Source organism: Anarrhichthys ocellatus, unplaced genomic scaffold, assembly GCF_004355925.1.
Source record: "Anarrhichthys ocellatus isolate YVR2014 unplaced genomic scaffold, GSC_Weel_1.0 scaffold51, whole genome shotgun sequence".
In the NCBI taxonomy this organism is placed as follows: Eukaryota; Metazoa; Chordata; class Actinopteri; order Perciformes; family Anarhichadidae; genus Anarrhichthys; species Anarrhichthys ocellatus.
Genome location: NW_022280081.1, coordinates 2,800,900 through 2,827,293, shown reverse-complemented (window position 1 = coordinate 2,827,293; position 26,394 = coordinate 2,800,900). Strand labels below are relative to the sequence as shown.

Below are 26,394 nucleotides of genomic sequence, written 5' to 3'. Positions count from 1 at the left end.
TGAGAGGTCCAATGTGTTCTCCACTGACGAATGGGACATTGGAGAAGCTAAGGGAGTGGAACACCACATACGGCTAAATGACGATACCCCATTCAGAGAAAGGTCTATCGCTTGCTGATTTGAACGACCTTCGATGCCACCTTCAAGGACTTCTGGCAGCAGGGATAATTGTGCTGGCGCGGAAGAAGTCCGGGAAGCTGCGCATGTGTGTGGACTATCGCATGCTGAACCAAAGAACAATCCTTGATCAGTACACAGTGCCACGCATTGATGATGCATTGGACAGTTTGACTGATTGCCAGTGTTGGATTTGCGCAGTGGTTACTGTCAAATCCCTATGGCAGAAGAGGATAAAGAGAAAACCGCCTTCATATGTCCACTGGGATTTTATCAGTTTGAGAGGATATCACAGGAGTCCCGGCAACTTTTCAAAGGCTTATGGAGAAGGAAGTCAGGGACATGCACATGCTTGAGGTCTTAGTGTACTTGGATGATCTGATCATATTCGGAAAAACCCTGGAAGAGCACGAACAAAGACTACTCAAGGTGATAGACAGACTAGAAGAAACAAGTTGCTGGTACCTGATGACCTGCTTTACAGAGTAACTGAGAGACCCCTTGGTACAGAAGTACACCAGCTTGTCCTCCCCAATGGTTTCCATGGTACTCAGATCCCTCCACGATGAGTCTGGGCATCTTGGAGTGGAAAAGACAGTTCAACTCATTAGAGACCGGTTTTACTAGCCTAAGATGGGAGTAGAGGTGGAGCATTATGTCACAAATTGTGACAGATGTGTTGCACGAAAGACACTCCCTCAGAGAGCTGCACCTTTGAACCAGATTACCAGTAAAGGCCCACTCGATCTGGTGTGTATTGATTTTTTGTCACTTGAGATTCCCAGGGAGTTGCAAATGTCCTTGTTGTGACCGATCATTTTAACAGATACGCCCAAGCTTTCCCTGTAAAAGACCAAAAAGCGGCAACAGTAGCAAAGATTCTCTTTGAGCGGTATTTTGTGCACTATGGACTCCCTGCACGGATACATTCGGATCAGGGACGAGATTTTGAAAGTAAACTAATCCGAGATCTCCTGAAAATGTTGGGACTCCGTAAGTCCAGAACATCACCGTACCATCCTCAGGGGGATCCACAACCTGAAAGGCTCAACTATCCATGCTCTATCCATGCTCGGAACTCTGGATCCAAAGCAAAAGCAGAAGTGGAGTCAGCACATCAGTCATTTGGTGCATGCCTACAACCCAGAAACGAGGCAACTGGTTACTCACCTTATCTGCTGATGTTCGGAAGAGAAGCCCACCTACCTGTGGATATATGTTTTGGAGTGTTGAGGAGAGTGAAAGAGTGTAAGAGTGTAACGTACCAGCAGTATATTACTAAGCTGAAAACAGATCTTCACAAAGCCTACCAACTCGCCACAGAAGCTGCTGACAAGAATCACAAGAGGAGCAAGAGAGCACATGATAAGCTGGTAAAAGAACAAGTCTTGGAAGAGGGAGACCGTGTGCTGCTGAGAAACTTTGGTGTCACTGGAAAGCACAAGCTGAAGGATAAGTGGAGGTCAGGGCCCTACATCGTTGTTGGAAAGATGCCAAAGCTTCCAGTCTACCAAGTGAGACCAGAAAGGGGAACAGGAGTTGTAAAAACATTGCACCGCAATCATCTGTTACCCATTGGCTATTTAGTGAGACTGCCTGCACAGAGTGATGAGCCAGAGCTGCCACCGAGGTCTGTGACAAGGACACAGTAGAGACGAGCTCAAAGCTCAACACAGATTGTCCATGACGGAGATGTGTTGCACGAATGGTGAGGATGGGGACCCACTAATACCACTAGCAGTGGAGTGGAGAGATTTTTTGTCACAGCCAGAGTTTTTCACAAGACTGCAAGGTCAAGTCACGGATGAAGTCCAAGTTGTTTCACCAGTCAGAAACCTGGCAGCAGACAACATAAATCAAGAGACTTTTACTGTTCCAGATGTTGATCTGCCTCCCACCACTGACGCAGAAGCAGACAGAGATCTAGAAGGGGGAGCAGATGTAAATGAGGATGAAGTAACTGAAGAAGATAAGCTTCCAGTTGAACGCTCGAAGAGGATAAAGAAACCAGTGGTTAGACTGAGTTATGATGAGTTGGGAAAACCCTCCAACCAGCCTTTACCTGTCCTAAGCCACGGTGTGCTTGTTGGAAGTGGAACCTTCAGAGCTTCAAGACGCTTCCCATGCCAAACAGCCTGGTGCCACCCTATGGCATTGTGTCCAGAGTGTTTTAGTTTCAATCCCTGTCGTCCGTACGAACAGAATTTGTTTCTCTAAACCTTGTAGTTTCATGAGGACATCAAATATTTTAGAAGAGGGAGAGTGTAGCCCTGGGTTTAATAAGTTAGGTTTTGAAGAAAACAACTTAAAACAATATTAACGGCAAACCATGGGAAAGGAAAAACCCACTGATAGTGTTTTCAGTTTGAGCAATGTGTTTCGATTGGTTGCTCTGGGTGTCATTCAGCCCCACCTACGTTAATTGGTCATAGGTGAAAGAGAGGGCGGGGTTAAGAGAAAGAACGGAAAAGAAGCGGGAAGAAAGGGGAACCGCGAAGAAGGGATGAGAGAGAAGAGGGGATATATAAAGAACGCCAGAGAAATGTGAGGGTCGATAGTTTTGTTTTAAATGTTTAGGTTACAGAATAAAACTGTTTAGCTGTTAGACAGCACGGTACATTGTTTGTTGGTCTCAATAGACTGTTCGGAGAGTTTTTGTACAAGTTTTGCTGGATAAACTACAAGTTGCTGAGTCACTGGACGGGAGGACGCGATCGTGGACCGAGACAGACTGTTGGTGTGTTCCTGGTGATTTCACCGCCGTGGCCCTCACCTCCGCTGTCGGCGTGAGTTTGTTTTTGGACGATACTGTTTTTTTCTCAAGGACTGACATTGAAAGGTGGAGTTTTTGGATTTTTTTTAAATTACAAGTAAAAGCCATGACCTAAAAAGTAAAGAAAACTTACATTCAATTTCAGTGGGAACAGCGTTGTTGGTCACCGTTTTTAGCCAGTGCATCAACTTTTTGTGTCAGATTGGTTGTGGCAATTCTCAGAACAGATCTGAGGTGTTCATCAGTTAACTGGGATCTTACACGGCATATTTTTTATCACATTAATGCATATTTTATCATGCACTTACTTATTAAGCAGACATTTTTGACAGTGTTTTTAGTGTAAAGGTTAATGACTGTGGTCTTTTTAGCAATTTGATTCTTTGATGGGATCATGCAGAAAATTATCAGAGCTCTGCTCTGTCATGTCTTTCCTTGTCTCTCCCCCCTGTGTCACGGTGTGGGTACATCTCACTGGAGTCAGGAAACGTATCAGAATACCCTTGTTTTATTGGCTAGAATGCATCACGTGACGTGATTTACAACGTATTGGTCGGTGTTTTTCCTGCACCGCTGAACAAGTGCCGGAAAATGCTGGAAAGGAGCGTGAATAACTCCGCTGCATAAAGCAAAGACCCACTAAAAACGGGTCCGCGACGAACCACCAGTTGAGAATCACTGGTCTACAGGATCGTGACGAGCAGTGAACAGCTGTTTGTGTGGCGTGTCTTCCATCTCTTCCTGTTTCCTTCACCTACATTCCCCTGGGTCCTAAGCCCCTCCAAGTACAGCTTCTTATCACCCTCTATGTACCAACGTACATTTATAACAAATACCACACATATTACACGGTAATCAGCGTTGCATATGTGTCAAACTCTATCCGTGCATCTCAGGTCTGTCTTTGTACATCCTGCATCGCTCTGTTCTGTTCTTTAATGTAACGTTACTGGAGCAACGGAGCCTCTCCAAGCTGTTAGCAGACTGTTGTGCTTGCAAGCAGGCTCGCAAGTGAGCTGTACCCAGGATGCAGTTTGGCGGTGAAATTTTATAAATGTACAATTATTAGTGTTACAAATTGTTTATGTGTCACAAACTGTTGTTGTCATGGCGTTTTGCTCTGTTAAAGAGCGTTAGTTGTGGGTTGTTAATTGTTGTGGTATAAAGTTATGACCATGACTAGGGGTCTCTCTCAATACATATACATAAGAGAAGTAGCTCCGACTGTAGCCCTCATAGCGGCAAAAGATACATTCACATGCCCATGCCTGCCTTAGAGTCAAGTAGAGCACGGAGCCTGTGAGTTGGAACAAAGGTTTTGATATTGCAACCCTAGTTACCCTCTAGTCATTGGGGCCTGGTTCTTCTACGCTGCACACTGAAGAGGGTGTAAAATAGATACTTTCTATCCTTTCTCAGATTATTGAGAGTATTTTTGAGGGATTTATTGCATTGAATTTGTATTTAGAATTTGTAATTGTTTTTAAACAGCACACAACTTTAATAAAAATGGATTAAAGGATGATAATATCTCCAAAACTAAGTGTAAACCAGCACTTTGATTTTTCGCACCAAAAACATCTTCAATTAGTAATTATATTATTGTAGATATCTATGTTTACACTATACATCTATGAATGGTTTTCATCAGTGGTGTAGGTTTTGGCTAAACCCTGTAAGCTCAAACTATTGTGCCATCTGGCTGAAGTTGCCCTTCTCTTGTTTCAGCTCTGTATGCGATAGAGGTTGATCTTTGAGAGAGATGGCTGCCAGGTAAACATTGCTCCACTGAATTGGTTGAGAGAGGCTCATGTCAGACCCATTCAAAAGCAGGATGTGACCAGGGGGGTGTTTGTTTATGAGAGCATTAGATGAAGGGATGAAACTGTATTACTCTCTCCACTGCACGAGCAGAAGTTGAATAGTGTGATGCTAGATTATGCCATTTGGTGTTTGAAGTGAAAACAGAGAGGATGTGCTGGACATTTGTTCACCTGCTGATCCTTACAACACTCAGCTGTCTGTCTTCCGCTGAGGTTAAGACAAAGGGTCTAGTTTCCTGCCCAGACTACCAGAGGGCCTTTGGAGGCTCCTGCTACGAGTTTGTGGATCTCCAGCACAGTTTTATCAGTGCACAGGCTTGGTGCGAGCAGCGCGGTGGACACCTTGCATTTATCCCAGATGAAGAAACACAATATTTCCTTCAGAGACTCTCGGACCCTGAGAAGGATTTGTGGCTTGGACTGGCACCCTCTGCCACTCCAAACCTGCAATATTCTGCGACCCTTGAAGGTAAGAATGTGGAATGTCGCTGTGCTAAATTATAAAATGTGAAAATCTGCTCTCATGCAGCCAAGAAGGGGCATCTTTACCTTTGACGGATGAGTTTAGTTCTGCTTATAACAAAACGGTCATGAGCAAATTACTGGCAGAGTCTAGTCGATTTTAAGGTTTTTTTTGTTGGTGATTTATGGCAAAAATCTTGTAAATTATGGTACATTTGGTACAATTGTCTCCAACTTCTTCTCTGTTTGGACTGTGTCTGATAACAACTATTCTATTGAGATGACATTCTCACTTTCCTCTGTACAATAATTACATAATTCGAACATCATTTATTTTCAACTTAATTTCTGTCCTCTTAGCGGGATATGAACATGACTTAACACAGATATTTTTGCCAGAAGTGAAAAACAAACATTTCCACAAAAGAAAAGCTTCTATTTACAACAGGGGTGTTCGCTCTGTGCATATGTTGTCATCCAAAAATTAAGCAAACAATTAAAAAAATGAACAAAGTCATGGACCGATAAAAAGAGGTCAAATAACTAAACCCAAGTCATGCTAACTTGACATGAACTGTGCATTTATATATATAAATGTACTGTATATACTGTATACTGTATATATTCAGCAGTGGTTTGTTCTATCCTCAGATGCTCTCTATTGGCTGGATGGTTCATATATCACCTATTCAAACTGGGTGAGCAGCCCACAGCCAGGAGCAGCTTGTGGACACACACTAAGAGACTCAGGCTTCCAATGGGAAGCCACAAGAGACTGCAACAAAAAACTGCACTTTATCTGTCAGTTTGGTATGTATTTTGACTCACACTTTAAAAAAACAACCACAACAGCATACTGAAAAAACTTGATGAATTACCACTTGGCATTGCTTTTGTACCTTTCCCAGAGTCTGGGAGATCCATTTTATGTTTAGGTCGAAACACCTCTCTGCAGTGCGGTTCTGGTCAAGTCTTAATGATAGATGGTGGCTTATACGGTCGTAAGAACATTCATTACTGTCGATCCACGCTCGCCCCACCAACAACACCCACAGGACACCAGTGCGGCTGGGTGGATGTTGTAGAATCATTAACAGGTAAAACATCAAATTTAGAATTATTTCCATATCATGTAGTTCTTAATTGTGTTTTCATAATTGATGTATGATAGCTATTCCAGACATGTTAAAGGATCTGATCTACACAATAACCACTATCAGCTTCATAATAGTTCCTCTCATTTTATCTGCTGAGCTCAATAGGAAAAAGAAATCTGAATAGGAAAACAAACACTCATGCCTTATGAAAAGGTTCTGCTTGGATGAAAACTGTGATGAAACTCAATCCACGTTTGAGGGAAGTGATTGCCAGATGTCACAAAGTACATATTGTCGCATTGTACAGACCGGTATTTGCCAAGAATGATTGCCCATTAGGAAATATGGAAGAAAAAAACCCCACACAACAATAGCTTAAAAGCCATAACGATACATCAATGATATCCATCCAGTAAATATTGACTCATGCATTTAACTGACGGCAGAAGCAGTCTTTCCATCCATTCATTGTCCAAACTAGCTCATTCTGTTCAGCTTATTGGGGCACAGGAGCCTTTCCAAGCATGCATCGGGTCAGAGGGAGTGTACATGCTCAGAACTCTATTTGAATTTTGAATTCACCTGATTTTCCTGTACTTCAACAAGCAGGAACCAAGTTCAGACTTGCACATTTAATTACAATGGTCACATGTGCAAAACATTTGTATGACAATAAAACAACACTGTTCATAGCATTGTCTGGCGCTAACGCAACTTACTTCAGTTTTACTTTTGCTCTCAGTATCGTTTCACACTCCAGTCCAGTTGGTTTGCCAAGAAGAAGAAGATGAAGATAACATAAAGAGATAAAAAAGAAACGCATTTTTACTCCAAACTCGTCAAATACTGCCGATTGGTCAGTGCCCCTTGGCATCGACACACTAGGTAGCTTTCTAGCATTAGTTTTCAACGTGTGGCGTGTTTCCTGCTCCATACATGCATGTCCTTTAAAAAAAAACGTCCTTCTTCACAGGAAGGCAACAAAACCACTTAGTTGCATTTAGGAAAAGAACGCGTGCAAAGTTAACTTTACTTTCTAGCAACTTCTAGCAAGTTTCCCACGGGACACAAACACCAGTCTCCTAGACGAAAGTCATGCGTTTGTTTGGGATCCAATGGCAGAATTTGAATGTCGTATTTGTATATTTTATGTATTCTATAACGACCTGAAACTAAGAATCATCGTTTTTTCTTAGAATGAGCCGTTCATATCTACAAAGGGAGCAGGTCCTCTTCACTGAGTCCGCCCTGTTGCACGGCCATGTTTCTACAGTATAGCCCAGAAAGGACAAACCAAGCACTGGCTCTAGAGAGGGTCTTTTTTTGCGTTTTTACGTTATCTAAAACGGCCACCGTAGTTCTCCAACACGCTTGGGAGGGCTGAGCTGAGGGGATTTCAGTTGGATTCAATCTGCAACCTCACTAAATCCTACACACTGCTCATTTAAATGCAGGCCAGTGCACAGACACACAACCACTGCAGACAATTGCTGAGGACCAGCCTTTGATCAGCACCATGGACAGAGATCGTTAGTTTAGGAACTCATATTGTTGCTAGAGTTCTCACAGCACCACTAAAACTGCTTAATATCAAGTAGTTATTTGTAAGACTTTCCATGATGCTATCATCATTGCCGTGTGTTAACAGTAGCTGATAATGCTCTCTGTTTTTTACCCAGCCCACTGCCACGGCCGTCAGGTGTGCCAGATTGCTGAAGTTGTGGGCTCCTTTGGTGAACCCTGTCCTCAGCTGGGGAGCTACCTGTCTGTGGACCACCACTGCAAAGATGGTAAGTGACAGTAATTTTAAGCAATTATAAATGTTCCAAAGGGGAATCACACATTCCATATCTATTAGAAACAGATCTGATTGTTTCCCATCTCACCCTTAATTCACTTTTTTTCCACCTTTAACACATGGTTGAGTTTAAAAGATATTAAGGCTAAATATATACGTTTTGGACCTTGTTTATTTGTTTGACTGGAGTCTGGCTCACCACGCTCAGCCATGGGGAGAGCTACCTTGAGTCACTCCACAGACCCAGAGGAAAAATCACAGGTGTAAATAAGTTATTGAATGCTGGCTGAATTCCATTTCAGTTTCAGGGTCCTGGTATTGTGCATGCTGGTTTACTGTCACACTGTCTTGTCTTATTGGGAAACTTTAATAGCACAGTACCATTGTTAATGTAACCCCTGTGCTAGTCAAAATGTTTGCGGTGAAAAAGGCTGATTTTGCCTAAAAAAATACGCAAGAGGGAACAAACTTATGAAGCAGCAACAAGACTGAGAAGGAGAAAAACATTTAGGAACTTTGATGGTCTCTGATGTTGCCTTGTTGCTGCTGTATAAATATTACATATTTGTAAAAATGGTTAGTTACAGGGACTTTGCTATACATTTCTGGACATTATCTCCTTCCAGGGCTCACACTGTCAATGAGCACTACGGCTGCTGTTTTCGATGATGTCACCATCAGCGTGAAGTGGCTCTTACGTGATCCACATGGAAACCCTAGCTGCAAGATGAGTACAGGAGACGGCCATGTTATTTACCTGCATAGTCCAGAGGGGTGAGTAGTAACATCTATTGAGTGACTGACTATGACTAAGACTCAGCCCGTGAAAACAGTTGTATAATATCTAGCCCCATATGGATGCTTTAGGACAGTGGTTCTCAAACATTTTCTGTCGCTCCCCACTTTGGAGGAAGAAAAATGTTCATGCCCCACCACCCCAACAAAATTGTAACAAAATGGTCCATGTTGAATTTTTATTGAAATAACATATTGTGACTCCTCCGTCTGTGCTTTTTCAAATAATAGAATAAAGAAAATTGCAATCACTTTTAAGTAAACCAGATTGCTCCATCAGACAAAAACAAATAAAATGTGCAAACACTTTGTTAGAACAATGCAAATAAAGCAAAAAATAGCTTATTGCAATTGGCTGCAATTAACCTGTTTTGCACTAAACATCTTTTCAAGATAACAATAAAGTGCAACCTGTGAAAAACTAAACAAAACAAGTTCAAATATTTGGCTATAAAGAGTTTTACATTGCATATGTTTTCAACGTCCAACCTGTGCATATCTCATAAAAATTAGATAGTATCTCATAATAATGAGATACTATCTCATAATAATGAGATACATGTCTCATAACATATCTCATGATGTAGAACTGCAAATGTATGCAGATGACACTGTTGTATATACACATGCAAAAACAGCTGAGTTAGCAGCTGCCAAGCTAACAATTGCGTTGGAAAGGATCATACACTGGCTCGATCAATCATGTCTGACTCTAAATGTAAATAAGACAAAAGGGATGTTTTTTTCTAAAACCATCAGTCAACCTCCTGATGCGAACATTCTTATCAACGGAGAAAGGCTAGAAATAGTCACTGATTTAAAATATCTTGGTGTGATACTCGATCAAAATTTGACATTGAAGAAACATGTAAAAAAAAAATGGTTAAAACTATAAAATACAACCTAGCAAATTTTAGACACATCAGAAACTGTCTCTCCAAATACAGCAAAGATATTTATGCATGCCATGATCCTTTCACATATGTTGCATTACATGTTGGGGGCAGGCTGGTGAAACAGACATAAGACCTCTCGAGTCTTTATATAAGCAAACAATAAAAATTCTGGACAAAAGGCCGTTGCACTTTCACCATTGGAGAAGCATAATCTACTGAGCTTTAACAATTTTAGATTGTTCTCAAATGTGTGCCTGGTCTATAGACTTTTAAATGGTTTGGCCCCTCCTCCACTCCGTGACTTTGTATATACTCGCTCAGCAACTTCTATTAGATCAGCGAGAATATCCTCTACACGAGACTGTACAGTACCATTTCACCGCACTACTTTTGGTCAATCAGCCTTCTCTGTAAAAGCAACACACCAGTGGAACACCCTGCCTGAAGTTGTGAGGAACTGCCAACTTAAAAAGTCTTTTAAAAACTGCACAACACTGCTCACACTGACCTCAATTCTTGTGGTCTTTTCTGACTTGATTTTATTGACACACATACATTTTTGATGTGCTATTTGTGTGTAGCGTTGTATTGGGTGTCTTGTATGTTTTTTGTGGTATATCTCTGTATTAAGTATTTTCATTTTACTGTGTTATTGTCTTGTCCTTGTTTGACCTGCCAAGGGACTGCAGATGCAAATTAGCTTAAGCTATAATCTGGTACAGTGCATAGAATGGAGACATTTATGTTTAAACTGTACATGGTCCCTTTTAAATAAATTCAATAAATAAATAAATTACAGCCCTAGCCAGAGGTCTTGTGAACTGCAAATTCACACATGCGTTTGTGCCTATTAATTACATAGAAAAGTCCAAATATGCCAAGCAAACTGTAAAGTACTAAAGCCTAACAGATGTGCTCTAAGTAAGTTTAATTCTTTTTTATTTTCAGCACTTGGTCATAGTGTTACCAGATTGCACATTGGTTTTGTTTTTTCATGCAGTTCTGCTGAACAATCTAATACATCTCCTCGCAGCATTCATTAAAGGAATACTTCACCCACAGAATGACCATTTGTATATGAAATACTCACCCTGTGGGCTGCACGGTGATGTAGTGGCTAGCACTGTCACCTCACAGCAAGAGGGGCCTGGGTTCGATCCCCGATCCAGGTGGTCCTTCTGTGTGGAGTTTGCATGTTCTCCCCTTAGCAGCGTGGGTTCCCTCCGGGATCTCTGGCTTCCTCCCACAGTTCAAAGACATGCAGCTTAGGTTATTTGGAGACACAAAATTGCCCATAGGTGTGAATGTGAGCATGAATGTTTGTTTGTTGGTGTACCTTGCCTTCGGTCAGCTGGGATCGGCTCCAGCGCCCCGCGACCCTGAATAGGATAATCGGTTTGGAGAATGGATACTCACCCTGTATAAGGGATTCTTGAAGAAAACTTTAGTTTAGTCTCCACAAGGAAAAGTCTTGATGAAATAAATTAAATGGGGGCCGCAACAAGGGCAAAACTATATCAAAATATTATTTTTTTTTATCTTTAATTAGCTCATATCGTCAACCCATACTTCTATGAAATTAGACCAAGTCTTTAAGTATTAATGTGGATATATCTCCTCTTATAATAAGAAAATGACTAATTAAACAGGTTTGTGAGTGATATGCAACCTGTATTACTTCTTTTTTTTCCAGGAAGCAAGAGGAACATACTGTGATCACTGCTAACTGATAACTTTTTCTCAGGTTTGAAAGCAGCGAGGTGCACAAATATACTCATCCAAGCACATTTGTTGTGGCAATTGAATGCACCAGCACGGACATACACATTACAGCTCAGAGCACAATTACCATTCAAGAACCCATCACCGTGTTTGGTGTCATCAGGTGCTATGCTGAGAAACTGACTTTTAATGCAAACAACTGTAAAACCCTTTACAGAGAGCCACTTCAAATTCAAATGGTGGTAAAAGCAGGTAGGTGCCAAATTGACCTGAATATACCATCATTTATCCTGTCCAATTTGATATCCCTGCATCATGTTTTGGTGTTCGTATTTCATTTTCTTATGTTTTTTTGTTTATGTAAATTTTTAAAAGGACAGTTTAGAGCCATATCAGAATTACATATTTTTCCTCTTACCTGTAGTGTTATTTATCGATCTTAATTGTTTTGGTGTGAGTTACATAGTTTTGGAGATGTTGGTTGGAGAGATGCCTGCCTTCTCTTCAATATAATGGGACTATATGGTTTGTGGTGCTCAAACACCAGGAAAACTCAAATGCAATGTGGCTTTCCAGAAATCATGAACAGGTTACTCAAGATAATACACAGACTTTGCTGTGAGCAGTTTTGTGTAAGGAAAATAGTTGAAATAGTTCCTAGTTTTTCAATTGTATTTTTTTGGCGCTTTGAGCACCACAAGCAGAGTGCCATATAGTCCCATTATATTGGAGAGAAGGCAGACATCTCTGCAACCGAAATCTACAAAACTAGGCAACTCACACCAAAACAATCCAGATTAATGAATAGCACTACAGGTAAGAGGAAAAAATATATACATGTTTTTGATTTAGGTGTGAATTATCCCTGTCAATGTATTCCTTTTTCTCTCTTTTCTTTCTGAAGGTACAAATGTGACCTACAGAATCCAGTGTGATGAAACTTTGTTGCTGGGTTTGTCAGTATTTAGAGGAAATGTTCCCCAGAACATCACAGTGACTCCAGAAATGATGAGGCAGCTTGGGCCTGGCTGCCACCAGCTGACACTTTATGCATCTAACATGGTCACATACCCTGAAGTGTCCACAGACCTGCAGGTGAATTAACATCAATCAAGTAGACGTGTCATTTTCTATCAAGAAAGCAATAAGTAACATGATGCAACAACCCTTTATGTTTATGCTCTGATTTGAATAGTGGGGTATGAAGTGTAAGAGTTGAGGTTGACATTTTGATTATTTGATTAAGGAGTTGATTAAGTCGTAAAGGCCTCTCTCAATTAGAAATTTAATTGAACCTTTAATTATAGCATCACCTAATTATTGGATCACCCACTCGTAAAAAACAATCGCTCTATAGTGCTACAAGTGGTCAAAAACTCCAAAAGGTTCCTTTAAGATATCAGTAATTTAGAATTATCAATGGCACAATAAGAAAATACCAAAACAACTTGATGGGTTGCTATTGTTGTTAATAATAATAATAATATAATATTGTTAATTAATCGTTTTCCATCTACCCATAAATAGGTTTCATGCATATATTTTGGGTTGCCAGGTTGTGAGTCTTCATCCTTCACTACACCTGTAGTCAAAGATGACGACCCTAGATCATCAACACCAATAACTATTTACTAATGACTTACTTACTTACTTACTTGTCTAACTGAAGACCTTGATGGCTTGATTGAATGTGTAAACATTTCTCTAACAACTGAGCAACAGGCTAGCAGAGCAGCAGCATCAGTGTGCCATGCGTGTGGATGCGTTCAGGTGCAGCATTAAGTTGTAGATTTTGGCAGCAGTCAGTGCTCGACGCACAAATGCTGTGAATGGAGAGTTAATGTGTTTCTCCGTTTTGTAATTCTTCATGTATTGCAGATGTGCGTGTTGGAGAAAGTAGCCGGGCTTCAGGCCTCTGTGTTGACAGAGGGGGATGATTATCTATACTCTCCAGATATTACTGTTGGTGTTTCTCTGGAACGGGGTGCGTCTGTGCTGCTCCTCTTCTCTCTGACTGGAGACAACAGCTCATACTCTGAGGTCCGAGAAATGAATACAAGCAAGGACATTTTTCGTATTGCACATCCGATTCAAGGTATGGAAGGCATATTCAAAAGTGGGGGCCACATATGATTTGTGAAACACAATCTGAAAAAACACCATTATGGGTATTTGATAAGAGCTGATTATTTGAATGTATGCTTTTCTACAGGACCTTTACATGTGAAACTCAGAGCATGGAACATCTTCTCCTCTTTGGAAGTGGATGTGGATATGTTTGCTTTCTGTGGCAAAGATTCAGTCGCTAAACAAAATATCCATGACGACTTGAGACCGGTCATTTTCTTTTTTCTTTTTATATTCAAATTATTTTATATATAAGGGGAAATAATACTTACTCCTCCAACTCTCAAAATTGTGCTCATAATTAAGTTGATGCCTTTCTTATACTGTATAATTTATAAACCCTTTTGGTAATTTTCTTTTTCAGAGAAAGAAACAAATTAGAGTGGTCAGATCTCCAAAGGACATCATTGCAACACCTTCAAAATCAGTAGCTTCCAAAAATATACCTATCACTCTTTCAACATCCAAACTACCTACCAAGAAGAAACGATACGAGTGGGAATGCAGTAAGAATTGTGCTTTTTCAACTCTTTTTCAACTCAAAGATTAAGTATTAAATGTTTTGTAAGTTTCATATGTATTCATGATAAGTTTCATAGAGTAACGTATTTTGATGTTTTGTTCATGTGTTGATGGTCTGAGCCACAGATTAAGCCCCAACATTATATGTAAATGTCTTTGCTAAACCCCACTACCCTTGTTAGTGTTGCTACATACGCTTTTCAAGCTTTCCATTAATCATGGCAAATTTAAACTTTTTAAACAATGGGTCTTTGATTGCAGACGAACGTAAACTAAAGCAGCTTCCCATTTTTAGACAGCTAGTTGAGCTAACTTTACGACATGAGTTAGTGAAAAACTGGTTCAGGGTGACTTGTTAACAGAGACTCATTAAAACAAGAATCATGTAAAAAAAAAAAAAAAAGGGACTTGATGGCCAAAAGCACGATTGTGTGCTAAAACTGGGGCTAAAGCTGCATGTCCCAGGCAAAAAGTCACCATCCTCACCATATTGATGTAGATTACATGGAAATAAACTGCTTTGTTCATGCATTTTAGTGTTATATTAGTATTAAGTATTGTATTATTGATTGATTTATTGTTCAGTCCTAGTAGCAAGTATGATAAGGATACATCTAATGTAATGTCCAAACCGGGATGCTTAAGTGTACCCCACGTTAATGCACGCACACTTGTACGTGCTTATACATGCACCACCAGGATGGGCGACAGTTGTTTCAGCGCTTAGCACACTTGAAATATCAGCAGATGAAAAATTATAATTTGTCTCTCATAATCCACCAAGACATACTCTATTTGTAGATTGTGACACAGTATTTGTCAATGTGCACACAGGCTGCTGGCTAAATGGTCAACTGTGACACGTTGTCTGCCAACTATTGTATGTTGCTACCTGACCATCTTAATATATTTCATATCGCTACCGAAAAAGTAGGCTACCCTTGCAGTGCCTGCATGACGGCTTAGCGTTAGCGCACTGAGAGGTTCTGTCAGAAACAGCAGCAAGCGTCGTAACAACAATCATTGTCAATGATTTTTGTTCTTGACAAAGTATCTTAACACGTTCACATGAGAGGTATGTAATATCTTTCGATTATGCCAAAAAAGGGAACACATTCTCACGCAAAGCTTGTCAAGAACGGACACTAACAACTGACAAAATGTACTTTTAGTTTTACCTGGGACACGAACACCAGTCTCCTTGACTAAAGTCCCGTGTTTGTTTGACCCATACACCTCAACTTCCACCGTCCTTGTGTGGACTCTCTCACTCTTTACACGACATCAGTTGCTCTGAGAGCATCTGGAATTGATGGTTGTGGGTTTACATTGGAGTTAGTTGAAAGCGCAGTGTGTCTGTATCAGACGCCAAAGGGCACTTACCCTACGTCTGTATTCGATGAGTTGGGATTGAGACCGGGTTGAATAAGGAAGGAAGTGTATATTGCCTCAGGCCAAGCAATACGGTTCATATTTTCCTTTATGTTCCAAATCTGATGCAAGTCATTAATCACAATAAATGTATACAGTAAAAATACACACATAACTATCAGAATTAGTCTTAAATGTTTTATATCAGCATATCAATTGTTATTGCAGTAGAATAATGACTTTCCTTTTTGATTTACAGAGAATCCATGTAAATGCCAAGGACATTTCGAGGGACTGACTTGCACCATCAATAAAACCTGCCTACCAGATCCATTTCATTTTAATAAATATTATTTTAATGTGATAAATCAACAGAAAAAAACAGAGGGGAAAAGTGAATCTATATGCATCACCGTTACCCCTGAGAAGAATTTGCATTGGCTTAGGTAATAGAAACTGATCTGCTGTGATCACTAAGAGCACTCAACCAGTCATTCTCTATACTGTTTGAGATTTTCTTTTTCTAACATTGTGAACACACCCTTCCGTAAATTATAAGATTAAGCAGTGTGCTGAAATTAAATGATTGAATACGGAGTTTAATTAGGTTCTTTTGCATTATTCGCCTATGTTTCACCAGACAGCTTTTGTTTTTTGATGTAAACATTCTAGTTATGTGTTAACCAACTTATCTATGTATTTGTTTCAAACACAGGTTCACTTTTACTGTAGGCTGTGAACCAATAAAGAAGAAGGCTGCAAAAATTAAAATGGGTTGTCTAGAAAAATGTCCAAAAATTGTGTGGAACATTGAGGACCCAAGTGATAAGGACTGGCAAGTAGGTCTGATAAATGAATTGTAAATAGTTTAGGACTGAAAGATTGGCTAATAGTAAATGGTAACAATTTGAATTGACTTCATGAATTTGCATGTCAATTTAGTTACAGGATGATAAGATGAAAGACTGCTACAAAAAGGCAGATACAAGGCCAATTGTACAGAAACAGGATGGTGGAGATCAATACACGGTGGATTATAACACTCTTGCAACTGCCAAATCTAAGCACCACAATGTCATTGTGGTGATAACGTCTGGTAGGTATACATAAGTCAGTGAAATAATGTCAACGCTGCTCAGTGAATTATCTTGCATTGGTCTGTGAACCATTTTTGCATTTATAATACAGAGGTAAATTATTTCTGCTTTCTGATGTATATCCAAGGTGACCTGAGGGATGAAGTTTAATTCATGCAATACAATTAATTCCACATCATGGAAGAACTACCAGTAATATTTTGATTATAAAGGATTTAAATATTGTTGGTCTTAAACTGTTTTTGACTATTTAATCAACTCCAGCGAACCTGTTTTTGCAATAGAGCCCCTTTATTTCTTGATTGCAATACACTACACATTGTCCTTTTCTTTTTATACCAAAGCGGATGTCGAACCTCTTTACAAAAAATACACCATATATACATCATCATCATCTGAAAGTATAGAAGAAAACACAGCAACCACCACTGGTCCTGCCTCGACATCACCTGCCACTAGTGACACCACTACCACCCCCACCACTGCTGGTCCCGCCTCCATAGCTGGCCCTAGTGACACCACTACCACACCTACCACCCCCACCACTGCTGGTCCCGCCTCAACATCACCTGCCAACAGTGACACCACCACCACGCCTACCACCCCCACCACTGCTGGTCCCGCCTCAACATCACCTGCCAACAGTGACACCACCACCACGCCTACCACCCCCACCACTGCTGGTCCTGCCTCCATAACTGGCCCTAGTGACACCACTACCACACCTACCACCGCTAACACCATTGATGTGTCTCCACCATCAACCACCAACAACTTTGACAGCCTTAAGTGTAGCATATCACCCGAGAGTGGAACAATCCTTAATTTTTTCACTATAACGTGCAATACTGAAATTCCTTGCTCTAACTGTCAGTATTGTTTTAAGACTGATAAGGGTGAGTAATCCAGATTAGCAACCACATCTGTGAAAAGAGAACATATTTATCTAGCTTTCAATTATCACATAACCTCTCCCAGTATTCTCCCGGAAATCTATAAATCTAACTTATTGTTTTGTTTTAAAATTGCCAGGTATCCATCTGCGTTGCAGTAATATCAATGAAGTGAAGTCTGTCTTCCTTCCTCTTGGAGACAGTAGTTCCAACTTCAACATGATTATCACAGCAACTGCAAAAAGTGGCAGCTTTGTATGTAGCACCACTATAACTGCAAAGGTTTGTCAAAAATATGATGATTAAAAAAAGTAACAGAACAATAAATGGAAATATGGAAATGCTCAACTTTCCTTTACGCTGTAGGAAGAAAACGGATTTTCTTTCCTCAGGTGATGGATTCCACAGCATCCTCAAGCTCTTCACTAGATGATGTTAAGGCTTCTGTGGAGGATGCTGTGGCTCAGCTGAATAAAGAAGGTCTACTGTCCGGAGAAACTGTGGGACAACTCATCAATTCTGTGTCCAATGAACTGAACAGTCAATCTGATGAATCAAACAAAGCTGACAGGCAAAAGGTAAAGACTCAAACCTAGTGTCATCCCTTGCTGCTTAGAGAACATCCCTCTATTGAGAAGGTTGTTGTCCATGTTGTCCACTGGAGTTTTTTGAACTTTTAAAAGCAAGTGGAGAGAATGTTTTTTATTTCAGTCCGCATCCCAATGCTGTCTAGGGGGGCTGGACATTTTTGTAGGCTCCTGAGTCTACATGAGTCAATGTAGAGCTCAACACTTTGGCTGAAAACCTATTTATTTAATTTGCTGTCAATTAATATCATTCTTATCATTATTACTATTATTATAAATATACTTATTGTTATTATTATTATTTTTTTTTTTACTGATTCTCTTATTTTAGTTATCCTTATGGGTCTCTGTATTTTTAATTCCCTTTACACTTTTTATTTTCAACTTTTATGAATGTATGAAAAGTCGTAGTATCACTATTATTATTATAAATCATACATGTTTTAATGCTTTTGTCTGTTGAAGCTTCGTGAGAAGATGCTGGACATAATGATTGACACAGTAAAAGAGGCTCCGACCAACACTCCAGAAGAAGTTCAGGTGATAGCCAGAGGACTCGCTGCTGTCGTCCAGAAAGGCACTGAGCTCAGCTCCTCTGCTCAGGTACTGTCAAGTGATCCCCACACTGAGTAAAAAAATGACACGATAGGAGGGAGGGAAAAAAACGTCAAGTGCTGCTTTCATTACGGTTTACTGCTTTTTGTTAATGAATTGGAAGGGCAAGGCTGCCTTAGCTCAGCCTTGTACTTTGAATGTGTATTTGAGGCAGGATATTAGAGGTGAGATATCTAATGGTTACGTCTGTCATATGTCTCCCAAACATATGTTTGTGATTACAAGAATTGATTCCTATCTTCAGGAAGAGGCTTCATTACTGCTTGCAAACTTAAGCTCATATCTCCTCCACATGGATGTGAACACAAGTGAAGACAACATGAATGAAATCAATGCCGCAGCCAGCACCATTGTGGAGGGAGCAAGCAATATCCTGGACTATTCTTCCAATGTGAGTGTTTAACCATAGAGCCCATGTTGATGGGATTTACTTCTCCACCCTTTTAAGAGCACTCACAGCATGTAGTGCAAAAACCGGGGCTGGAGTTCACTGATTAATCTGTAGCCTCTAATAGTAAAAATGGACCACATTCCTGTGAAATATGATGTCTATTGCCAACAACTTGGGCTAAAATGTCATCAGGAACATTGAGTTTAGAGACCAGGAGGATGGCCAGTGATTCATCACTTGTCCTGGAATATCCATCTTGTCTGAATGGCAGTCTTAATTAGCAGATGACTGAAAGGAATTGAAACAACCTCTCCCTTGTCATAAATGCTTTGTGTTATCCTTTGCAGAAAAACGTCTCTGATGCCCTTCTCCTTTCTCTGAGCAATACAATGAGTGCACTGTTAGCATTTAAAGATGCCAACAAAGCGCCAACTATCATCCAACAAGCTCATATTGGTGTGTTTGTCAATAGGTAAGTTCTTCTTCAGCCACAAGCTGTGACAGAGATAGATGTAAAGCTATAGTACAAAATTTTAATTTAAAAATGCTTTGAATTGCTTTCTGGTGGAGAGTTAAATTACTAGATATCCCTTTAATGTCTAAAAGGTAAATATAAGACTACAGCCAGCAGCAGGTTGTCGTAGCTTAGCCTGGCTCTACATGAAAGTAGCAACAGCTGCCTGCCAGCACCTCTAAAGCACTAACTAAAAGTTTATTATCAAATAATGGGGGTTTATGTGCCGACCTATAGTTTTTGGCCTGTAGCAGTAACTCCCTGGAATCTCTGCTGGTTGCTAACAGTGATGACAAGACTAATGGAAAGTTACTTCACACAGCCAAAAAAAGTCAGACATTAAAACTTGTTGGTGTTACAAATAGCCTGTTAATTATTGAGTTTTGAAGGTGCTGGCAGGCAGATTGTTTACTTTTAGAAAGAGCCAGGCTACCTATTTCTATTTACTATTTCTTTATACTAAGCTAACCGTTTGTAAACGCTGCCTAAATGTACTTCCCTGGGAAAGAAAAAAAGAAAAAAAAACTTATTATGGGGTGATTTGAATGTAGTCTGTCAGTGGGTTAGTTGCTTTTACCCCCCCAAAAATGAATTGATAAAAAAAAAAATAGAAACGCAGAGACGCGTTTCTGCGTGATTGGGGCCTATACTTCTGGCATGAACATCCACAATTGAAATCATTTGGGTCTGTGCTCAAAACATATAGGGCTAAAGATTGATTGAAAAACACCAGGGATACTAGAGAAGAACACAAACAAACCCTAACCCTAACCCTTAAAACAAAAAGCACAACTGACTAATAACTAACTAAATAGCCAACTAACTTATATGAGTCTCTTTATATCTTCTCCCTCAGAGTGACACTTGGAAGATTAAAGACAGAGGTTATAAAAATTTCCAACAATTCCAGCCCATCATTTTCGCTCCCAACATTACCCTCCAATATATCCCCTTCAGATGAACCAGTGGATGTACGAGTAAGTCAAGGGTGCTGTTGTGTGTATGTGTGTGTATTGTGTGTGCTACGGCTGTCCCCAAATCAGGATTTTCAGTGTCTGTACTTCAAAGTGATGCAATGACTCACTCGTCGTCTTTGGTATATTAGTATATTCATTTGTTTTAATTTGTTCTTTTTATATATCAAGTTGCCTTAAGGGGCTTCATTGGTTCATGCTTTTTTAATCTATATTTTTTTGTGTTTATAAACACTCAATTTTATTATTGATGGATTTTCTTGTTGGCAATGCACCCTACCTACAGATAAATAAAATATGTTCTCCACTGCCTGCCCAGTCAGCTACTTAACTGTAGCCAACATTATTCAAATGTTTTACATTTAAGATAAATCTTTTAAGGCCTTTGTCATCAAAACATGGGTCATCTATGATGTGCAAATGCCAATACCTGGTCACAATTGAGCAATTGAAGCTTGTTGGATGCATGTTAGATCCCATGTTTTTCAAATTTTTTTAAAGTGTCTACCTGCTTATGGTGATTGAACTTTGGTCTTTGAATACATTTATAGATGCTGAGTTTAGACAAAAACCCTTTTTCCTGGAATGAGAGAGGGAACATCAGTGGCCAAATAGGTGCTCTCTCCCTTACAAGAAAAGATGGCGCCAGTATCCCTGTGGAAAACCTGAGCGAGGATATTAAGGTCAGTGCAGGTTACAAGGTTAGTTTATTGTTATTGTACAACACAGGGTTGGGCAACAAAATGCATTTTGTAGTTCCATACATTATATATGAAAAAAATATAAAAGCAAAGCTATATTATACAGTATGGTGGAGGATGAATTAAGGAATATCACAGTGTGAGGAAAGAAGTTCCTCTAAAGTCTGGTGGTACGGCAGCTAATATTTCTGTATCACTTGCCAGATGGCAGCAGAGTGATCAAGCTGTGGCGGCAGTGGCAATTGTCTTTTAATATTATTTGAGTTCTTCGCAGGCAGCTCTTCTCACCAATATCACTGATGCTCAGTAGATTGGTACCAATGATGTTTTGGGCTGTTTTAATCACCCGCTGTAGAGCCCCCCTGTCCTGGGCAGTGCACATCCCATGTCAGTTTGTAATGTTTTCAGTTCTATACCATGCTTGCCTGTTGAGAACATGTTTACTGTGGGCACAGATATATACCTTCTTTTAAGAAAAACAGACTTCAAAGGATCATCCATCCATTCGCGATGGCAGCAGTCTTAACGGGGTATTCCAGGTGTCCCTCTCAACAGCAATGTTTTCCAGCTTTTCTTAGGGTACCGTGAGGCATTCCCAGGCCAGAAAAAATATATAATCCCCCTAGCATGTCTTGGGTCTACCAGGAGGACCAGGAGGCATCCTGATCAGAAGCCCAAACCATATCAGCTCCATACTAAGGAAGATCAATTTGGCCATCTGTATCCGTGATCTCACTCTTTCGGTCACTAAAACCAATTATTTTATGCAGAGATTATTTTTCTGCTGCACATTTCACACGAGGACAACTGATACACACTTTGGTACTCAAACTTAACAAAATTTGGTTCCAAATTTCCTCTCATCCTTACAGACATATTTCACGTTAGCTTTTTCATGTATTTTATGTAAACTTTTTTGAACTCCATCTAGAGTGTTTATCAGATTTGTTTTAAATTTGGTTGCTATAATCCTCCGACTAATTTGATGATACATTGCAGGCAGTAGACGAACAATGATGTCATAGGTCATATTACAATACGCCATTTTAGGCACAACGTTTTTTAAACTCCTCCTAGAGGATTCAACAGATCCATCTCAAATTTGGTCAGCAGAATCTCAAGACCCTCACAATGCCAAATTGTCAAGCTTTTGACTTTACATTGTCCACTCTGGCCTAAATTCCACAGGCTGTGGAATTCTGTGTTCCATATAGTGGACACAGAAAGTGGTAATACATTTGCAATGGAATATTTCCAGTTCCACGCACCCCAAAAATGAAATAACATCAAACTTGTGCACGCAATAACCTATGGTCATGGAAATGCACCATGACCAATGTCCAGCCAGTACCCCCCACGTGGATGAATGTGCGAAGGTCTGTTCATTGCTGCCTGCAGCTTAAATGCTAACTGTAACTTGTACCATGGCAACAACTGTGTAGATGTTATTGGGATTTCAATCAGGAGAGACTTGTTTTATAATTTAACAATGATTTATTATACATGGATCAAATATGAAAAGTGCAAAGTCTTTGGCGATTGGACTCCATCCTGAAGTACTATCACCGAGGGTGGGGATACTGAGGTCCAATAGGCCTAATCCCCCCTGGAGTCCAGACACTGGTGGTGGTGGTGAAAGGAGTTGCTGCAATCTGATGATGATCTGCTTTGCTGAAATGACAACTGCCAGCAGCAGAGAGGATAACATTATTTAAAGTTTGACAGCAACAATATGATTGGCTTCAGGAACCGGTGTGCAGAATCTGGTTGGTTACTTAAAAGTGCACGCCCCCAATCAGCTGATAGAGTAATTACAAGGAGAGGAGAGACAGAGATTATGAGTGAGTGTCTTCCTGACTGAACTTGCGCTTGAGCTACATATATCTTCTGGCCTGTTGCTTGGTCCACAGATTCTTATACCAAGGCCTGTAGGAGAGCAGGTGAACACCTCTTTTCTGGACCTGGGGAACTACAGCACAACGGTCATAAACGTTCCTTCAGCCGATACTACGCTGGTGTTAAAGGTCCAGTAAGATGTTTTAATTTCCACTTCTGAGATGTATAATGAGCACTTTAATAACACATTTCATATCCCCTTTGGTCTACTTTGACACTATGAATAGTTTTGTCAAATTGGCTGTTTTACTAGCAAGACAGTCTTAGTACAGCCATCACAATTGCTAATGCCATAAATGATTCTACCGTTAATAATTATATTTTTGTTAATTATGCCATTTTTTTCTTAAGATTTGTTACTTATCTTAATATCATGGTGCTAAATATCAGAACATTTTCGAAATACTGTAAATAAATCCAGAATATAATTGCTGTTCTACTTTGTTTAAAATTATGATTGTTGTATTTCTTTTTCTGGATGATCCAATATTTGCAAAGAGAATTTTACTGCAACTATGTTGCTATTATGTTTAAAGATGGTGCCTTCAAGTGATCCATTACCCTTCAAACTGTTTCTTGGTCATATGGACTACCCCACTGAAACAAATAATGTTGCGATGACAGAGATGCCTCACCAGGGAGCAACACAAGGTAATATATGTTTTTGATTAGTGATGGAGAGTTTTAAACTTGCATGCCTTTTAAATTATTGAAACATTACTTGAGTACTTGTGTGTTTAACTTATACAGAGGAAAGATACACTTGGCTACTAGACCCTAAGGATTTAAAGGGAAACAATGGAGTGCACTATCTTGTAGTGAGGCCCATTGTAGGTCCGGGAATAAAATCCATCAATGCCAGTTTGTCCATTACCTCCTTCACTGCCGCATGTAAATTTTGGGATGAATCAATATTGGAGTGGAGCCCTTTTGGATGTAGGGTAAGTACAGTAATTCAATCGGCCTGTCATGTGTAACATGTTTCCCAGACAATAATGACAGTTAATATTGTCTCCACCTGAACAAGGTTGGTGTTCAGACCACACATTCAGTCACCCAGTGCCTCTGCAACCACCTCTCCTTCTTTGGGGGCTCTTTCTTCGTCACTCCCAACCTTGTCGACGCGTCACGCACCGCTGAGCTGTTTGGGACTTTTGCTGAAAATCCTGTGGTCGTCTGCTTTGTGGGGTCACTCTTTGCGGCCTATCTATTGGTGGTCGTGTGGGCACGACGAAAAGACATTCAAGACACTGCCAAGGTACTGTATATGTCCAGCACCAGAGTATAATTCATTTATCCTAAATGTAATCCCACTTACAAAAAAGTATCGTAAAAAAACCAATGCCTTATGTTGTTGGCTGGTTGGCAGGTGAAGGTAACTGTGCTGGAGGATAACGACCCCAGAGACGAGTACCGCTACCTGTTGAGTGTCAGCACTGGGCATCGGAGAGGAGCCTTCACTTCCTCCCAGGTTAATATATTATCAGTTCATAGCAAATAGTTGAACGGTTACATTTGGCAGAAAAGGCACTGCTCTTGCATTCTTGTTGGCATTTGTCATACTTGTCATACTTGAAAGAAGAGTGAGATCGTCTGCATAGTCTAGATCTTCAAGTGATGAAAAGATGTCCATCGAATGCCTCTATTTTGGTCTTCAGTTGTTTGTCTCATTACCCAGTCAATAGTAATATTGAAGAGCAAAGCTGACATCACACATCCTTGTCTCACACCTGTTTTTACTTGGAATTTTTGGAGACTGTTGGAGACAACCCTGCATGTGAAGTTGGTATAAAAACTTTGGATCACATGAACTATATCTTCAGGGATCCCATAATGCCACAATATATGCCAAAGGCTTTCACGATGAATGGAGTCAAATGCTTTTTCAAAGTCAACAAAGTTTATATACAGTTCCCTCTGCCACTCTGTGCACTGCTCTATGATGTTACGTAACGTGAATATGTGATCGTTGCAACCTCTACCCTTTCTGAAACCTGCCTGTTATTTTCGGAGATGTTGGTCTACAGCATCTGTTATTCGATTAATAATAATCTTTGACATGATCTTACTCAGTATTGACAGAAGTGTAATTCCATGCCAGTTGTTACAATTTCTTAGAGAACTTTTCTTTGGTAATTTGATGATGATCCCCTCTGACTAGTCATCCGGTATTTTCTTATTCTCCCATATAGACATAAAAAGTGGTTGAAGAATTGTAGCTGCCAGATTCGGGTCTGCTTTGAAGATCTCTGCTGATTGATGGATGGATGTTATGATACTTTTGATTGAAATTGGTTGGTACTGGCTTACATAAGCATATGTCCAATTTTGTATAGTAGTAAGAAAAATATTTATATAAAATTCAAAACTATTGATTTTTTTGTTTGCATAAAATTGTTAAATAGGTGACTGGGGGTGTGATCTAAAAGGGTTAAAAGAGCATTTTTCATTTGTAATCTCAAATTTAACAGCTAATGAGCTAGATATTTCCATTAGGGGCAAATTCAGAGAGCTAAATAATAGTAAATATTGGAATTTTTGTAAAATGGTGAAAGGTAATGTAAACAAATATATGTTAATGTTGCTAACATGTTAGCCATAACAATGCCGTTGATATTATCTCTTGTGTTGTGTTTTCAGCTTGGCCAAAAAAAAAACAACACATTTATAACAGCTCTGTTCAATAAGACATTCCAGTTTTAACTCACGGGTTGTTTTATTTATTTTTTTCATCAGCAGATCATTGAAGCCTTTTAACTTTCTATTTTGCTTTGGTTTTGGTTTGGTTCTCTTATAATCAATTTGAAAGAATATCTTGAATGTCATCCATTCATTTTGAGAAAATGTTTTTGTAACATTGTATGTTGCATCACTCATTTTCATCAAATTAACAAAATTTTACTCTTAATGGCCTATTGAAGGCAAGATATAATTTCCATTTGTGTGTACACCACACAAATTCTCCTAAACTTTGCTGATGACATTTCCTGCCACTTAATGAAATAATTATCCTTATTTGTCATTTCCTTGATTTTTTATTTAATCGCACTAAATTATTGTGTTTCAATATTTGTGAAAGCTTCCTGTTCTTTATTAGTTAAAGTGGACATCTTACTGATTGCAACACTAGCCCCACCCCTCCATTACCGTACATCAGTGGCGGGCTATGCATTTTATACCTGGGCCTTCACTTGCTGTGCTGCAGCTGAAATACCACCTTATA

General features: G+C 39.8%; 1 protein-coding gene across 1 annotated transcript in view; it reads left to right on the top strand.

The window, feature by feature from the left end:
* Positions 1–4,863: 4,863 nt before the first annotated feature.
* The window catches only part of LOC116395887 (polycystic kidney disease protein 1-like 2), a 73,062-nt gene continuing 51,531 nt past the window's right edge, over positions 4,864–26,394 (top strand). Inside the window, exons 1-17 of the mRNA XM_031870091.1 lie at positions 4,864–5,182; positions 5,827–5,985; positions 6,084–6,272; positions 7,952–8,062; positions 8,697–8,844; positions 17,060–17,391; positions 17,633–17,748; positions 18,546–18,683; positions 18,940–19,086; positions 19,434–19,558; positions 20,457–20,577; positions 21,126–21,257; positions 23,186–23,299; positions 23,708–23,822; positions 23,922–24,112; positions 24,199–24,429; positions 24,541–24,642. Coding sequence (XP_031725951.1) covers positions 4,864–5,182; positions 5,827–5,985; positions 6,084–6,272; positions 7,952–8,062; positions 8,697–8,844; positions 17,060–17,391; positions 17,633–17,748; positions 18,546–18,683; positions 18,940–19,086; positions 19,434–19,558; positions 20,457–20,577; positions 21,126–21,257; positions 23,186–23,299; positions 23,708–23,822; positions 23,922–24,112; positions 24,199–24,429; positions 24,541–24,642 — 2,790 coding nt within the window. The remainder of the gene's footprint in view (positions 5,183–5,826; positions 5,986–6,083; positions 6,273–7,951; positions 8,063–8,696; positions 8,845–17,059; positions 17,392–17,632; positions 17,749–18,545; positions 18,684–18,939; positions 19,087–19,433; positions 19,559–20,456; positions 20,578–21,125; positions 21,258–23,185; positions 23,300–23,707; positions 23,823–23,921; positions 24,113–24,198; positions 24,430–24,540; positions 24,643–26,394) is intronic.